The sequence below is a fragment of the Hyaena hyaena genome, unplaced genomic scaffold, assembly GCF_003009895.1.
Source record: "Hyaena hyaena isolate Hyena2069 unplaced genomic scaffold, ASM300989v1 scaffold_1365, whole genome shotgun sequence".
NCBI lineage: Eukaryota > Metazoa > Chordata > Mammalia > Carnivora > Hyaenidae > Hyaena > Hyaena hyaena.
Genome location: NW_024081994.1, coordinates 30,220 through 49,175, shown reverse-complemented (window position 1 = coordinate 49,175; position 18,956 = coordinate 30,220). Strand labels below are relative to the sequence as shown.

Here is an 18,956-nt window from a genome sequence, read left to right as displayed (position 1 = left end):
AAAACAAAATTTTGCTTCCTGTACCTGTATTGAAACATGTAGAATTTTCATGTTTTGAATGCGGATGATTAATAAGATGAAGAGAAAATAAAAAGGAAAGAAACAGTGAGAAGGGAGAGAGGATTGAAGAAAGGAGATCAGTGTTATCAGTTGTATCTATGCTGATTGTGAAATTTTGTTACGTTTTCAAGGAGCAGAACTAGAATGCCAGGGAAATAGTGCACTGATGCATGTGTCATTATCTAGAAAGGAGATATTTGAAATCATCTCACTGAATGGGATTAAAAGAGTGTATATATAGGTGAATGAGATTAAGAATACACTTATCTTGATGAGCACTAAGTAATACATGGAATTGTTAAATCACTATTTTGTATACCTGAAATTAATATAACACTGTAACCTAACTATGCTGAAACTAAAACTTAAAATAAATAAATAAATAATAAATGTCCACTTTCACTTAAATGTAGAAAGCTGCAAATAATGTTTTTAAAAATCCAAGCAATCTACAAAATTATAACTTTTATTTTTTTCTTTTTTAAATATGGAATGCTTCACGAATTTGCATGTCATCCCTGTGCAGGGGCCATGCTAATCTTTTCTGTATCATTTCAATTTTAGTATATGTGCTGCTGAAGTGAGCACCAAAATTATAACTTTTCATGAGTCTATCAGAGAGCTGATTTTGCAAACATCCACGTAACCTCTCTCTCAAAAATAAGTAAACGTTTAAAAAAAGAATAGTAATAAAGTCAACTTTTAAAAAGAAGGTATTCCTGGGGATCTTGACTAAATGTTGAAATTACTAGGTTAAGAGATCTAGTGGAGTCTGTAAACATTGTAAACATTATATAAGTGATTATGTATTTCATCAGACAGATGGAAACTGTGAAGAAGTGTCCAGTAAAACTCTAGAAATAAACACACACCTCCAGAGTCACAGTGTCAGAGGTAAATAATTCCTTCAACAGGGTCATCAGTAGTTCAAAAAGGTTGAGAAAAGGTAGAAAACTTGAAGATAGACAATAGAAATTAAGGCAACAGAATGAAAGTTGTAGAAAAAAGTGAGAATAAAAGTATCTAACAAGCGTGACACAATATCAAACAGTCTAGTATCCAGAACAAAATAGAGAAAGAATGAATCAGAAGAAATATTTTAAAAGATAATGGCCAAGATTTTCTAAAATGAGGAAAGCATCGAACCATGCATCCAAGAAAGTCAGTGGACCCTAGGAAGGATAAATGCAAACAGCAAACCAATCAACCAACAAAACACAACTAGATTCTTTAGTCTCAATGATTTATGAAAGCACTAGAGGAAAATGCATGTCACATACAGAAGAAAAAATATATACAAATTAGAGCAGTTGCCATCAGAAATGATTCATACCAGATATAATGAAGAAATATTTAAAGTAGTGAAAGATAGTCACTGTCAATCAGAATTGAATACCCATGGAAATATTTAAAATATCTTTCAAATATAAAAACAAAATAGACTCTTTGCAGAAGTAAATATACACACACTGAAACAATTTATAGCCAGCAAACTTCTGTTCTAACACTTTTCCAGGCTAAGGAAGCATGGTAACAGAAGAAAATATATGTGTCTATATAAAGAAATAAGTGACACCAAAAATGTTACAATGAGTATAAATATAAAAAATATTAGGGGTATCTGGGTGGCTCAGTTGGTTAAGCATCAGACTTTGGCTCAGGTCATGATCTCATGGCTCATGAGTTCAAGCCCCACATCGGGCTGTGTGGTGACAGCTCAGTCTGGAGCTTACTTTGGATTCTGTGTTTCCCTCTCTCTCTGGCCCCTTCTATGTTCATACTCTGTCTCTCTGTTACTCTAAAAAATAAATTAACATTTATATATGTATATATATATATATATATATATATATATAATATTGGATATTTGATTATAATGGCTTTAAAGAATAAATGACTGAGGTAAAACTATGCTGATGCATTATTGGTTTAAACCAGGCATAAAAGTAAAACTTGTGGGGAAAATAGAAAAGGACAGAAAAACTGGGTCTTTACTGCTCTAAGTTTCTGACATTAAGAGGTGCCTTTTATATTACTTTATGTACACTGTACTATATTAAACATGCATATTATAATTCATGTGGTCACCATTGTAAAGACAGAAGATACATATTACCAAAATCAGGTTGAAAGAAGGGATGTCACTTTGTCCCCACAAATATTAGAATATTACAAACAACTCTGTTAATATTTTTGAAAATTAAATGAAATGTACAATTGCATAAAGATATTCACATCAGAAGAAATGGGTGACCTGAACAGTCCTATGTCTATTAAATATATTGAGTCCCTCCTTAAAAGTTTGTATGAACAAAAATGAGAGGATTGTTTTCCTAATGTGAAAATTTCCTCTTTCTCCCAAGAAGAAACCTAGGTCCCAGGATGACCTTGTGAAAAAGAGCCAGCCACAAACCTTAGCCAGCTAAACTCTGCAGTATATAACTGAGGGTACTTGTTTTTTTTCTTTTTTGAGACACTTGGTCTCTGAATCCTTTCATTATACCTTCATAGCCTGTGCCCTGATCATTACAGGTTCTCACTCTTCAGAACCATACTGTCGTCTGATAAATTGTTCTTTCTTTTCCAGAATCTCTCGTTTTGTAAGTAGGACTGAACCTGTATGTTTAAGAAAATTTAGCAAGTATCATCAAAATCACCCTGCCTTCCATCAGCAATTCTAGAGTGCCAGCAACACACACTTTTTAACAGCCCCTGATATTTTATTTAATGCTTGCTTTAATATAATAATGAATTCTATCTTTTCACCTCTGAGAAAAGTGTCTGAGATCCAACCTGAGCTTGTTCTCAGAGTGGCCATGAACCAGTTACTGAATCTCTTTGTGCCCCAGGTTTATTATCTGCAAAATGCATCCTTCATATAGAGTTATTGAGGCTGTTTTCTAGGTGATGGGGGTATGACACTGAACAAAGTAAGCAAAAACCCTGTGCTCATAGAGCTTACAAGATACAAGGATAGAAGAGGAGTGATACAAGAAACAAAAGGCATGAGCTAAATATATAAAATGTTAGTTGGAGAGAAAACATTATGGGAAACAAATGGGACATGAAAGAGAGCTAGGAACAGATACAATTTTAAATCAAGTGGTAAGGGATATTCTTTTTAAGAAAACAATAAGAAAAAAGTCATGCAGTTGTCTATGAAAAGGAAGTGTCAGGGTGAAGAGGAGAAAAGAGAAAATTCCAGGCACTATCAAGACTTAATACAGACAGGCAGAGTTGGGAGGGCATGTTGTTGAAACAAAGTAAGCATGATGGACAGAACGATAAAGAATGAGTTATTACATGTAAGGAGTGGGGACACGATCATTTTGGACCAATAAGCTCTTGTAAAAGTTTTGGTTTTCATTCTTAGTGGGAGGAGAATTCTGGTAGAATTTATGAAAGGTGATATGATCCAATATACTGTTTTAGAGTATCACCCTGGCTCTTACATTGAGATCAAATTCATGATGGGTAAGGTCAGAGTGACAAACTAAGGGGCTGCAGCAATAATTCTGAGACCATAGTCTCTTGGGCCAATGTGGTGACAGAGAATGTGCTGAGAGATAGACTCTAGATATATTCTATATTTAGGATCAACATAGTATGCAGCTGAAGGGGGTGTGAGGTATGTGAGACAAAAAGAAAATTATGGGATTATTCTTAAAGTCTTTGCCTAGAGGAATAGAAAGATTGCTTTCTGTTATGTGAAATTAACATTTGGATATTGGATATTTGGATATTGCTAGTATCTGCTTGAAAGCTATCTTGTGAGGATAAACTATATCCTTTGAATATTGTCTAGTACTGATAAGTGCTCGACAAAATATGTTATTACCAAGACTATCAATTATCTGGAAGGAGGCACAGCTTTTCATATTTTTGACATGCTCTTTTTTCTAAATGTTTTAAGTTTATTTATTCTGAGAGAGAAAGAGAGAGGGAGAAAGTGGTAGAGGAATGAAGAGAGGGAGAGAGAGAATCTCAAGCAGACAGTATGTAGCCCAATGCAGGGTTCCAGCTCACAAACCCTTGAGATCATGACCTGAGCTGAGATCAAGGGTCAGTTGCTTAACCAACTGAGCCACCCATGCACCCTCATATTTTTGACATGCTCTATTCTACTCTTATTTCTTTAACATGTTTGTATTTAACTGCATTTTGGCATGGCACCATAGATAAAAAAGGATGTGTTTTAAATTATGTCTAGACCACATTTTACATAAAATATGATATGCACAGATATAATAGGGAATTTCATAGGGCAAGCACAGTCTATTTCCTTCATATTGTGTATAGATTAAACTAACATGCATGTAATACATACATGCTTTCCAAATTATATTATAAAAAAGATACAGTAGTCCTACTTTAATTACAATTTAATTTAACTCAATTAACATTTATTCAACCTAAGTGCTGTCTACAAAATCAGAAAGAATCTATCGGCCATCTTTGCCAACTCAAGCCAATAGGATACATTTCCTAATCATAGAAGGAGATATAAATGAAAACAAGGTAAAAAGATAATTTATAAAAAAACATCAGAAAAATGAAAAAAATACCAATAAATATATTAAATGACAGTGCATATAAAAGATGAAAGGTCAGCCAAAAATATATCATTGAACAATAAATATTTATCATGTACTTGTTACCAGTTGCAAACAAAAACAAATAACAATAGCTCTAAAGAAAGAGTCTAGACCACATGGATATCAAGGCAAAATAATAATAATAATAATAATAATATTAAATGGCATGATATATTAGGAGGAAACTTTAAAAATATATTAAGTGGAAGAAAATAATGCATATTTAAAAGATTTGGATACGTTTTTTGGTACTTTTGAATTAGTGAAGACAAATTTTAATTTTTTAATGTTTATTTATTTCTGCGAGAGAAACAGAATGTCAGCAAGGGAAGGCAGAGAGTGAGGGAGATCCAGAATCTGAAGTAGGCTCCAGGCTCTCAGCTGTCAGCACAGAGCCCCATGCAGGGCTCGAACTCATTAGTTGTGAAATCATGACCAGAGCTGAAGTCAGATGCTCAACTGACTGAGCCACCCAGGCACCTCAAGTTAGTGAAAAAATTTTTAACTTTTAACTTCTAAAAGAAAGTTTACGCTTTTGCACTTTAGTTTAAACATTTAAAAAAGTATGTAAGAAAAATAATCAACTATAGTTACACAAAAATGTTATATTCGTTTCAAAAAATGAAAAGTTTATAATATTATTCCATGAATTAAAACTATCTAGATACAAAAGTTTAAATAAAAAATCAAATACTTGGAAAGTGGAAAAATACATTCTTAACCTCTACATAGCAGAGAAAATGAAAATTATAATTCAGATTATGTAGAGAAAATGTAAAAATAAAGGAAATTTCAGCAGTCTGACCATAGTTTATGTGTTGCCACAAATTCTGAATTCATTGTCACTTATTGGCTTTACATTTTGTTTCTGTTAAAAATTTAAAACAAATGAGCCAAACAGTTAATTCAACATTTATTTTTAGTGATGATAGCAAACCTATAAAAATTATGAGAAAAGCAATAATTTTTTTTAAAAACCACACAAAACAAAGCAGCAGTCTACTGAAGCTTATTGAATGTTGCAGAAAGGTAAGGTTTTAAAATGTTTAGCAGATAGTCACCAAAGTGAGGTCACTGCTTATAGATTTTTAAGTTGATGCATTTACATTTCAGATCCAAAGCATTGCAAGATAAAAGTGTTAATTTTTTTCTAAATATTCAGAACACATTCATTTCAGATTTCAATGACAAAAGAATTATCAAAAGTTAAACTTGCCAGTATATACAGAAAATGTAGAAAACACATGGAAAATGACAGAAATTTTGTTTATGTATATAGTATGCACACACATGTACATAACTATAGGTCCAGAAGAACACACACAAAGCTGTTAATGACTGTTAAGGTATTTCAGTTTCCTTCTTCTCTTCCACAGCTTCCAAGCATTCTTGATGTTAACACAAACTATTTTACATCCCAAACTGTGAGGTACTGAACTTTTCCTTAGTTGTTTGTCAATTAAATTAGCCAAAAGTAATTTATAAAACACTAGTGAATAATTTTTTAGAATTTTTTAATGTTTTATAATTTTTGAGATAGAGAGAGGCAGAGTATGAGCAGGAGAGGGGCAGAGAGAGAGGGAGACACAGAAGTGGAAGAAAGACAGATATCATATGCTATCACTCATATGTGGAACTTGAGAAACTTATCAGAAGACCACAGAGGAAGGGAAGGAAAAAGGATACAAACAAAGAGAGAGTCAAACCGTAAGAGACTCTTAAATACAGAGAACAAACTGAGGGTTGATGGGGGGGCAGAAAATGGGTGATGGAATTGAGAAAGGCACTTGTCTGAATAAGCACTAGGTGTTGTATATAAGCAATGAATCCTGGGAATCTACTCCTGAAGCCAAGACTATACTGTATGTTAGTTAACTGACAATAAATAAAAATAAATAAAAACATTCAACACTGAAAAAAACATGCATTGAGATCATAGATTTAAAACATATTTCATGGTTTACAATTACAACATGGAATTTCTTTTTTTTAATTTTTTTTTTATTTATTTCTAGGAGAGAGAGAGAGACAGACAGCATGAGCAGGGGAGGGTCAGAGAGAGAGGGAGACACAGAATCTGAAACAGGCTCCAGGCTCTGAGCTGGCAGTCAGCACAGAGCCCGACGCGGGGCTCGAACCCACGAACCGCGAGATCATTACCCAAGCGAAAGTCGGACGCTTAACGGACTAAGCCACCCAGGCGCCCCACAACATGGAATTTCTAAAGACATCTTCCTGGAAATGTCCAAGATCATTTTTGGTCAAGTAAAGAATGGTTCAGTGGAAATACAAACAAATTAAAGAGTCAATTGTTTTTGGAGAGAGGCAAAAGAAATACATTATACAGAAGAAGAAAAATGATGAACTAGAAAGCTGAGCATCACCTATTTCATTGTCCAGAGGCTTCCACCTTCTGCATGACTCTAATGAGTGCATTTTTCACTTCTTTGTTCCTGAGACTATAAATGAGTGGATTCAACATGGGAATCACAATAGTATAAAAAACAGAAGCCACTTGATCCTTTCCCAAGGAGTAAGACTTACTTGGCTTTAAATAAGTAAAAATCATAGTGCCATAAAAGATGGTGACTCCCAGGAGATGAGAGGCACAAGTAGAGAAGGCTTTACGCTTTCCTGAAGTGGAAGTCATTTTCAGGATAGTAGATAAAATGGACACATAGGACACAGATATTGTGATAAGAGACACCATGAGAGTGGAGCCAGCAACAATAAATATCATGATTTCAATGTCATGGGTATCAGTGCAAGACAAGGCTAAAACTGGGGGTGTGTCACAGAAAAAGTGACGGATTACATTGGAGTCACAGAAATGCAATCTGCTCATGCAAAGCACATTGATAGAGGAGTCCACAAAGCCAATCATATAGGACCCAAAGATGAGGGAGCTGCAGAATCTTCTGGACATAACCACTGGATAGTGCAGAGGATCGCAGATAGCAACATAGCGATCGTAGGCCATGGAGGAGAGAAGAAAACATTCAGTGGCTCCCAAGAAGACAAAAAAGTACATCTGGATGAAGCAGCTCATGTATGAAATATACTTGGTGGAAGTCAGTAAGTTATATAAGGTTTTGGGTGTGATGACAGTTGAGTAACTGAGGTCAAGAAATGACAGGTGACTGAGGAAAAAATACATGGGGGTGTGAAGCTGGAGATCCAGGCGGATTATCAATATCATCCCCACATTTCCCAGCACAGTGACCAGATATATCAGGAGAAATAGTATGAAAAGGACCAGCTGGATCTCTTCAGAATCTGTCAGTCCCATAAGGATGAAGTCAGGCACATGTGTGTTATTCTTTTTACCCATCGTGTTCAGTTGCTTTAAACTGTGAAAAAAAACAAAGTTGATATTTAACAGGAATGACTTCAAAAAGTGTATTTAAGTGAAAGACATGGCTTATTTATATTAGTGTAGTGTTTCTAGAAATTGATGATAATGAGCGATTTATAGAATATGTCTAAAAAAATCTTAATTTGATTGCCGAATATAAAAATGGGCATAAATTGACATTAGAATACAATATAATTAAAGATAGCATGTTGAATAATTAAAATGAGACCAGTCTGTTGTAAATGCTTCTTAATGTGTATCGTCCATGTGAGACATTATTCCCCAGATGGTACTGTTAGCCACATGTTTTATATGAGAAAAAGGGCACAGATCAAGGAACTTTATTTAGAGTCAGAGTTACTAACGGGTTGGCTCTGTCATTCTACCAAGATAGATAGACTCCAGGGAGCATGCTTATAATTCTATATTCGTATTTATCATTAATTTCAGCAAACCTGAAAAAAGTTAAATAAATAATAAATGATGTTAAAAACAATTTTAGTGCTTTATTCAGTGTATTAAAGAATTTATTAATATTATTTAATACAAATGACAAATTTCAAACTTAGAGGACTTTAGTTGGGTATATTAAAATTGTAGATCCCGTATTAGTTTTAATTTCCAGAAGATATGTGTTCCTAACCTGATCATTTAAAATTAAATTTCTAAAATATATTCATTACACATAGACCTCAATTCCATTAACCCTATATTTCTGATTTCACAAATCCTGACATTATTTGGGTAAGGCCTACATGACTTGTGTATGCATACTTTTCTGATCATGTCTCCATTATATTTGATCCCAACTAAATAAAGACCTCTAATTTTGAGAGACTAATACTTACTGTGAACCAAAGGTGGAGGGGAAAAAAACCTTTCTTCCAATATTATCTGCCTAGAAGTATGTCGACCTCAAGTTTTACTCACAAATCAAATATTTTGAAAACCATTTGACTAGAAAATTTCGGTAATATAGTATTTGTTTCCTTTGAGATAAGTTCTCTTTAAATTTTAATGCATTCATTTTGTTTTATTCTGAGATAAAAATTAATCAACCTAGAAATTTTGCTCAGGCACTGGTCAAATAGAAAAAATGCCAGGAAATTATTTCTAAAAAGAATATCAGAAATCTATTGTGAACATAAGCAGAGCAGAATATATCTTTCCTGTCCTCCTGATGATTCCAGGGCACCTCATATACTAGGGACTGAAGATAATGCAACATTTGGTCATCCCTGTGGACCAATTTCTAAGGAAGATTGCTTGGCATGTTTCCAAGCACAAAGGTTTTAGACTAAATATAGCTATGATATGTTTGAGAAAATAGTTGCCTTTTCCTTAGAAGTCACACAATGAAGAGTCTGATGGTGTGGCTTTCTTTTGTGATGCTCTAACTTTTTGATTGGGATGGTGAAAAAGTTACTTATATTTTTTCTTGCATTCAAATACATCAATTTATATCTAAGCTTTATCATTTTATTTCTCTTTATTTCTTTTTATTTCTACTTTATAAGTTGTGTGGAGAAGGAAAATTATTTTTTCCTCTACCTTTCTAGATTCTTGGCTGAGACACCCCCTCCATCCATAATAAAAGACATATTAGAAAAAGAAAAACAAACAGAAGTTTAATAATTTGTATGCTTCTTCTGTACATGGGAGATTGTAAGCAGAAAGAATTAGGGGTCCCCAGAAAAAGAGACAAGACAAAGCTTTCTTGACATAAGAAAAAATCATGTTAGGTTCTGGCCATCTTGTGATCCATGCCTGACCAGCTCATCTTATTCAAAACATATTTTTGAATTATTTTTGCAGGATTTAAACCTCTTTGAGCACTCAAATACTGGACCAGTCGGAGCCAGAGAATTGTTGATACTGACCCTTGACTGCCTACTCAATGTGGATCAACTATGGCAGACCCTATCAACTTAAGGTGACTTTTGCCCCAATTCTATGCTGAATTCCCCCCTGTGTAAGCCCCTTCATGAATATGAATGCATCCTTAGCTTAAAACTTGCCCAGTTTTGTTGTTTGATGAGACACTGTTTGAGGAGACAATATTCTACTTTACTTGGTGTAAGTAAAATCCTTCCTTTCTACTCCTTGACATCGTTGTATCATTTGGCCACTCACATACCAAGAGGTGAAACTTTTCAGATGAAAAGATGACCAAGAAAACTAATTCCCCAAGTGACCCAAGTCACCACCCCCTTAAACACTATCTCCTGATAAAAACAAAAGATGGAAACCAGTTATAGGAAGTCATTAGGAAAATCAGAGTAAATAAGGGTATGCTTGTTATTCAGATTTAAGGCCATGCCTTCCCCATTCTTGGAAGTTTCTATAGGTTTAGTTCTCTTCCTGGTACAAAAAGGGAGGCATTTATATAAGTAGAGATTTCCTTTATAAATTTAAGTGTCTTTTACAAAAAGACGACTTATACTCGGTTTCCAGAGCTTCTACTGTGTCTACTATTTCCTTAAAAATAACCAGCACAAAAAAAACGTTTATGCCAAAGAGGCATATTTTAGGAGTGGCAAATTCTAATTCCCTTCAGGTTCAATTAATTTTTGTTTGTTTTTGCTTCTGCACCTAGTAACAACTGCTTGTTTTATTTACATTTTATTACCTGTTTAATGATACAGGAAATTAATATCTGCATTATTAACCTGAGTGTTGCTTCACTTTTAACTTATATGTAGTAATATTAATTATTCCTATAGTGGCCTGGTATATAGGTAATGGAAAGTTACATTTTTTATTTCTTACTTAACTAGGAGTAATTTAATATTTTTAAAAAAGTGGAATTTTTTAATTTGCAAGCTAAATGACACATTTTTCCTTTTTTAAATATTAATTTTAAGTTGTGTTGCATGCATGCAGAAAATTTGACCTCTTTTCAGTTAAATTTTGTAAATATATTGAAATTTATGAATTAATTGCAATCAACTAGTATAAGCAGCTCACATATACTAAGGAAGATTCATATGTTGATATGGAAATCTGGCCTTACCAGCTACCATATTTATAGACTATAAATTTTCAGCAGGGGGAAAAAAAACAAAAATGCAAAAATCAGTGATACAACATATTAGGAGATGAGAGGTGCTATAAAAAAGAAGTAAAACAGCTTAGGGGATGGAGGGCCCAGGTGTTGGGGCATGTGGAAGCTATCAGATAGGGTGGTCAAGGTAGGCTTCAATGAAAAATTGGCAATTGAACAAAGATTTGAAGGAGGGAAGAGTTAGTCATGTAAGTACTCAGGACAAAAGTGTTTCAGACCATGGGAAACATCAGTTGATGGGCCATGCAGTTGGAGAAATAGCAAGGACTATGTAATAAGTATCATTCTATGGTAGGGGCAGAGGTGACCAGAGAAATAACAATGACGTACCTGGATGTCAATGGTGACAAGGGCTATGGAGAAAAACAAAGTGAAGAGAGTGCATAAAGACAGTTGGACTTACTATGTTAAAATAATCTTTATTTTCAGAGAAATTTGCAGTGATCAGGCCACATTAAAAGGAGTAAAGACTCACAAAATTATCTGGAGAAAGTGAGGTGCAGGCACATGGAATAGCAAAAATAACATTCTGTAAAATGAGTTCCTTCTTCCTGAAGCCAGCGTCCATCTTGTCAGTTCAGATGGAAGGATGAACACCAGAGATTATATCAAGTCCAGGTATGGGGCTAGTCAAGGAAAACTGAGCTCAAAGGAGAAGGATACTTGCTTATCATTCAAAGGAGCCTGTAGGGCAAGTAGTTAATCAGAATTATCCTTGAGATATAATCATCCGATGTACCCAATGAACTCTCCAACCTAAAGAGTAAAGATATATTTTCAAATTCCAAGTCTCAAGACTGGATGAAGAAGCACCAGAACATGCTAGCATGACTGCATGGGCCTCCAGTCAATGCATCCACCTTCTTAGGGAACCACTGCTACAAATTTTACTTTTAAAAATCCTCACTTTCAAGGCATCAGGGAGTTCAAAACTTTGGACCATTAGCTCCCTCTTCTTCTAGCTGGTGCTACACTAATAAGTAGCCTCTTTCTCTGTGTGTAGCCTCAGTGTCCATTTTTATTGGTTTGCTGTGCATTAGTTGGACAAACTCTCCTTTGGTTTGGTTACATTCCTAAAGTTTTACAGCACTTAATTTTGGCAAAAATTGTGTAAAAATACAATATATTGGAATTTGTATTTTGTTTTTCTTCCTCCAATTTTTAATTTAAATTCCATGTAATGGACACACAGTATGCTATTGGTTTCTTATGTAGAATTTCCTGATTCATCACTTACATACAACACCCAATGCTCACCACAACAAGTGGCCTCCTTAATGCACAACAGCTATTTCCCCTATCAACCCACCCACCTCCCCTCCAGTAATCATCAGCTTGTTATCTCTAGTTAAGAGTCTGTTTCTTGGTTTGCCTCTCTCTCTCTCTGTCTCTGTCTCTGTCTCTCTCTTTCTTTTTTACCCCTGTGTTCATTTGTTTTATTTTTTAAATTCTACGATTTAAATCATATGGTATGTGTCTTTCTCTGACTGACTTATTTCACTTAGTCTATTACCTTCTAGCTTCATCTATGTTTTCGCAAATGTTAAGATTTCATTCTTTCTTGGGGTGCCTGGGTGGCTCAGTTGGTTAAGTGATCAACTTCAGCTCAGGCCATGATCTCACAGTTTGTGAGTTTGAGTCCTGTGTCAGGCTCTGTGCTGACAGTTCAGAGCTTGGAGCCTGCTTCAGATTCTGTGTCTCCCTCTCTCTCTCATTCCCTCTCATGCGCTGTCTCTCTCTCTCTCTCTGTCTCATAAATAATAAAATAAAACATTAAAAAAATAATAACAATAAAATAATTCATTTTTATGACTGCATAATCTAGTGTGTGTGTGTTTATACATGTGTGTATACATATGTATCTACCACATCATCTTTATCCATTAATCAGTCAATGGACATTTGGGCTCTTTCCATAATTTGACTATTGTTGATAAAGCTGCTATAAACATCAGAGTTTGTGTTTTAACTCACTTTTATAATCTTTGTCTTTTTAGAGGAATGTATTACACTTAATAAATACAAAATTAGCTATATTTTCTTATAACATCAATATTTCTAGTTTCATTTTCTGAAATGACTTTTTCTTTTTTACTTGCTGTATTGTAGCTATTTTTAGATAGTTTAATCAACCCATTCCCTGCCCCATATTTTAAAAGACAAATGTCCAGTGCAAAATCCCAAATTATTTTATACTTCTTTTTCCAATTATCAAACAATATTCTGAAATTTAGTCCTAAGTTTTGTAAATTACTTCAGAAAGAGAGAGCAAGGGAGACGGGCATAGGGAGAGGGAGAGAGAATCTTAAGCAAGCTCCATGTTCAGTGTGGAGCCCAATGCAGGGCTCATTCTCACACCCCTGAGATCATGACCTGAGCTGAAATCAAGAGTCAGATGCTTAACTGACTCAGACACTTAGGTGCCTCTGAAATTTATTTCTGAATAAGCCTCTGATCCTTGTGTATGAGCACAAGTGTGAGTCTAACACTACCTGATATCAAGAAGTCCATTTCATTCTATATATTTTATTTTCATTGAATAATTTTTCTTCAGAAATTCCTGCAATATTTCTTAAAATAAAACAAGTTAAGAAGAATAATCTTATGATTTTTTATCTTGATATAAAAGTATAAAAGGTGGCAACATACAAGATAAGCTCAATGACACAAATGGTCAACAGGAATATTATAAGGACACTATAAACTTAACAGACTGGAAAAAAAAACACTGCATGTTTTCTATTTAAGCCTAATACAACAAATATTTTAAATTGAATAGCTTTTTGGCATATATTTTTAAAAAGAAGAAGATATCTGGCAAACTAAATATACCTTGAAAAGTCCTGGGACATAGTACCAGATTTTAGAGTTGATTACCTGGATTGGTCAAGGGCAAAAATTCTGGGAGAGTTTGGCAGGAATAAAGACTGAAGAAAAGACAAAGGCATGCATGACCTATTACGGAAAGATGTGTATTACAGGGTCCAGAGAGAAGGTACAGAAAGATCAGCTAGAAGATAGACTAAAGGAAGGTACACCAGCAACAAATATGCAGAACATATTGAAAAACAAAGATGAACATTTAATCATAACTGTGGACAAATAAAATATATTACTACTTCTTATGCTTGGCAGGAAAAGTGTATTATGTTTTTGCTCCTAAACAGAAAACAGCAAAAAATATTAACATAAAAAGCGCAGTTAGATACATAATTTTATTAGTGCTAAATAAATGTTAAATCTTGAAATTAGTTATAGCAGAATATACTTTCAATGCAAGAAAATAAAAATAATACATACAATTAGATCCAGGGTAAAATTAAGTCATGCGCAAAAACCACACATTTATTAAAAAAAATTGAACAGTGTATTTAGAATGCATGAATGAAAATCCTTGGTGGAAAGAGAAAAAATAGGAAATATAATCAGTTTAATTTTTTTGGTTTCATTTATTTTTGAGACAGAGAGAGACAGAGCACGAATGGGGAAGGGACAGAGAGAGAGGGAGACACACAGAATCTGAAATAGGCTCCAGGCTCTGAGCTGTCAACACAGGGCCCCACACAGGGATCAAACCCTTGGACCATAAGATCATGACCTGAGCCAAAGTCGGATGCTTAACCGACTGAGCCACCCAGGCGCCCCTGAGAAATATAATCAGTTTAATAGTTCTCAATGCTGGTGATGAAAAGTCTTCAGAGCAACCAATCTGAATCAGATGTTGTGCCTAGAAGGACAAAAAAATCTCACATAGTCTTAATGAAAGGGACTGAGTGATGAGATAGACAAATAGTGGCCTCAAAAGCTCCAAAAAGCATAGCATGTTCAACAAGCTGCCACTTATAATAATTTATAACATGAAATGTTACTTTGTAAAATGAAGTTTTCAAGAGTCAGAGCCCAGTAATATAGAGAAGAAAATTAAAAATCGCAAAGTAAATAAATAAATAATGCAAAACAAATACATATATGTGCACACACAGATCCCTTCAGCTGCTCCCAATACTGAAAACTGATATTCTTCATTTACTTCGTTTGTGAAGCATGACATATGAGAACTCCCATCCAACTTACTCCAATTATTTAAAATCATATATACCACGTATCATTCAGCGTGTACTTATTTACATGTCCTAATCGTTGAAGGGAAAAAGCCCTTTGGAAAGAAATATGTCTGTTAGTTACTATGCCAATTGTAGTGTATGAATAAGAAATGCTTTTGAAAGAATTCTAGACATAGAATTTTCAACTAATGTTTTTGAACGCCAATATGCACGTGACTATCTGACTTCTACCAAAGAAAGGTAACAAACAAACAGGACAAAAGAAGAATTTTTCACCTTTATGAATTCATCGCTGTACAGGACACAGAAAGCAAAGAAAATATTTACTTACATACCGTGTATATGATATATTTCCTAAATGTGGAGAGCACAAATATGAATAAGTAAACTCTGCTCTGAATGAGCTTACCTCCTTGTTGGAAAGAAATAAATAGTATTAATCACACGCGTGTTCTTATAAAAGTGCTCCATCAAATTTATCTTCAGTCCCTTTTGGCATATATTATTTTTATTTTTTTTAAGTTTATTATCTATTTTCAGAAAGAGAGAAAAACCATAGGTGGGAGAGGGGCAGAGAGAATCCCACATAGTCTCTCTGCCCTTTCAGTGAGAAGGCTGTTGCGGGGCTGGAATTCACAAACCCTGAGAACATGATCTTGAACTGAAGTCAGACACTTAACCAAAGAAGCCACCCAGGCATCCCTCAATATATATTTTAATTTTTTAATGTTTATTTAGTTTTGAGAGAGAGAGCATGAGCAGGGTAGGGTGCAGACAGAGAGAGAGTGGGAGACAGAGGTCCTGAGGTGGTCTCCATGCTGACAGCAGTGAGCCTGATGTGGGCCTCAAACTTACAAACCTTGAGATCATAACCTGAGTTGAAGTTGGACGCTCAACCGACTGAGCCACCCAGGTTCCCTTAACATATATTTTAAAAACGATTGCCAGCTCCTTTGACTACTGCTCGGTGATTTATGCACAGTAAAGACAGTACTGAAAGGCACATCCTTTCCAGTGGTCATTTTGTAACAATGCCAGAAGGGGTCCATTAAACGGAGCTTTTTTTTTTTTTTTTAAGGAAAAACAAAACAGAAGCCCAGTTTCTCCGTTTAATGCTATAGACTTCACCGAGCATGTCAGCCTGATTTGGGAAAACAAGAATCTTTGTAATATATTTCCAAATGCCTCAGGAATTGTGCTACAGTTGCTGCTGTATTTACATGCACACACACACACACACACACTTAAATGTTTATCAAATATTTGAACTTTGGGAGGCACATTATGATTTTTTAGAAATTAAACTGTTGCATTTGAGTTTGAGACCATACTTCGCTGCATAGACATCACTTTTCTGTGTCGTCAAAGCTCACGTTTCACAGATAAATCATCAAAATTTTAACCATATGGCAAAATGAATTCACACGATCAAGAGATTTTCTATATTACACAGTGTCAGTTGACATTGCATTTGCCCCTCACTGTGCAAACAATTATCTATCACCTATATGTGAAATGAACTTCTCATGTGCTGATTCAGTCCTCTGTATGAACAAATAAAATAATATTTTACCGCCCAAATCTCAAGACTCTAAGTTTTATCATTTAGTTTGTGCAAGCCTTTGGGGTTTATGCTACGACTTTCCTGATTGTTGCGGTAATTGAATGCCCGAAACCATCCAGGTGAGGTTTCATTGTAAGATGCACAGATTTGTCATGAAAAAAGTTTTCTACGTATGGCTCTCAGGAGGGCATTTTTCACATCTTTGTTCCTCAGACTATAGATCAGTGGATTCAGCATTGGAATGACGATGGTATAGAATACGGACGCCACCTGTGCCTGGGTCAGGGATGACGTGTTATCAGGCTGCAAATAGGTGAAAATCAGGGACCCATAGAAGACAGTAACGCCCATGAGGTGGGACGCACAGGTGGAAAAGGCCTTCTGTCTGCCTGCTGCAGACTGGATCCTCAGGATGGCTGAGATGATGGCAATGTAAGTGAGTGTGATGATGAGCAGAGAGCTAAGAAGAGTGATCCCAGCTAAAACAAAGATCACCATTTCTGTGCTGAAGGCATCTGCACAGGACAGGGCCAAAAGAGCCGTGGTATCGCAGAAGAAATGATTGACACTGGATTCACAGAAGGCCAAGCTGCTTATCACACAGACAGATATCAGAGAATTCGTGAAGCCTATTGCATATGGCATGATCCCCAGCCAGTTGCACACTTTCTGGGACATAACCACTGAGTATAATAAGGGATTGCAGATTGCTACATAGCGGTCATAGGCCATTGACCCCAAAAGAAAACATTCACTACACACCAAACCCACAAAAAAGTACATTTGAACAAAGCAGGCAACAAAAGAGATGGTTTTCTGTTTGGACTGGAAATTTACAAGTGCCTTGGGTGTTACAGTGGAAGAATAAAATATGTCAATAAACGCTAAGTTGCTAAGAAAAAAGTACATGGGTGTGTGAAGATTAGAGTCAATTCTAATTAACATGATTAGCCCAAGGTTTCCCAAAACAGTGAACAGATAAATAAAGAGGAACATTAAGAAAAGACTAACTTGTAGTTCAGGATGTTCTGCAAATCCCGAGAGGATGAAGAGAGTGATCTCCGTGAAATTGTTCACAGTCATTTTTATCAACTCGGCCTTTTAACTTACCTGCTGAATAACAGGAACGAAAGTCAGAGAATAATTCAAGCTTAAAGACTTAATAGCCAGAATTGACCTAGACTCCAGTAATGAGAGCGTGAAGGAAGGCAAGCACATATATAATGACTTCAAGCTAACTGAGAATTTTTACATTATTTTCCATTATTAAATAGAACTGGCAGATGAAAAATCCAAGTTGACAATTGTGTGGAACTGATAGAACTCTAAGAGATATCTATCTGGAATGATTTTAGTAGAGATTCTTCCTGGAATATACTATCTTCTGCTTCACCCTAACTTTGGGCCCCAAATCATACATTTAGCAACTTATCTACTGGAATGAATTATATGATACTCTTAGAAAATATAAAGGCTATTTAGGAAAGAAAGTTCTATAATTTGTGAATTTAATGATCCCTTCATATGGCAGTCTTAATTTGTCAACACCTAGCAGAAACTTTACAGGGTTATTTTAGGAGGTTAATAAGATCTTAAATGGTGTGTCTAATAGATCTTAAAGCTTTGTAGTCAGTAAAGCTTTGATAATTTTTAAAAATTTATCAAATTTTTGATAATTTTTAAAAGAAAATATGTTTTCATATATATGTATATATATGAAAGAAAAATCCTGCTTACTTTGCATATTACTGCAAAAATTCTTTATACTTTTTTTGTCATGTACTCTTTCTATTGGTGAGTATAGAAAGACCAGATATGAGAGTTAATCTAAAATATAACCAAATTGTTTTGTGTATGCACTCAGCAAACATGTTGGCTCCCTACATAAAGCACGTGCTTATCTGTGATATAGGCAATAAACAATTCATTGCCAAAGATAATAGTTTCCAAGTCAAAAATAGAAAGGCTAAAAATAGTAAAATCAATATGATTTACAACAAAGTATTAAAATACAAGGTAATCTTACTAGAAACTAGAGAACTTATTTACCTAATTCAGGTGACATAAATATGATGGTTAATGCAAGTTTGTTTCGGATGTTTAACATTCCACCTGAGTTAAGGATTTGATGTTGTATTAAGTAGACTTGATCATTTAGTGTCTCCCACTCTCTCGAGGGTGCCTATTCATTACCAATCTATTTAACAAGCATTTAATCAATGAAGACATTTTTTCTTGCCTGTCATTAGAGGCA

At 34.8% G+C, this 18,956-nt stretch overlaps 2 protein-coding genes and 1 non-coding gene across 3 annotated transcripts; all 3 read right to left on the bottom strand.

Moving 5' to 3' along the window:
- Positions 1-541: 541 nt before the first annotated feature.
- On the bottom strand, positions 542-648 carry LOC120225267. Its single transcript, XR_005526772.1, has one exon. It is a non-coding gene; the product is annotated as a U6 spliceosomal RNA (small nuclear RNA).
- Positions 649-7,044: 6,396 nt separating this feature from the next.
- LOC120225234 (olfactory receptor 8H1-like) lies at positions 7,045-7,986 on the bottom strand. Its single transcript, XM_039223489.1, has one exon. It carries the CDS (start codon positions 7,984-7,986, stop codon positions 7,045-7,047), a length of 942 nt encoding a protein of 313 aa, XP_039079420.1.
- An 8,866-nt stretch (positions 7,987-16,852) lies between these two features.
- On the bottom strand, positions 16,853-17,785 carry LOC120225233 (olfactory receptor 8I2). Its single transcript, XM_039223488.1, has one exon. The coding sequence runs from the start codon at positions 17,783-17,785 to the stop codon at positions 16,853-16,855; it is 933 nt and encodes a 310-aa protein (XP_039079419.1).
- Positions 17,786-18,956: the final 1,171 nt, after the last annotated feature.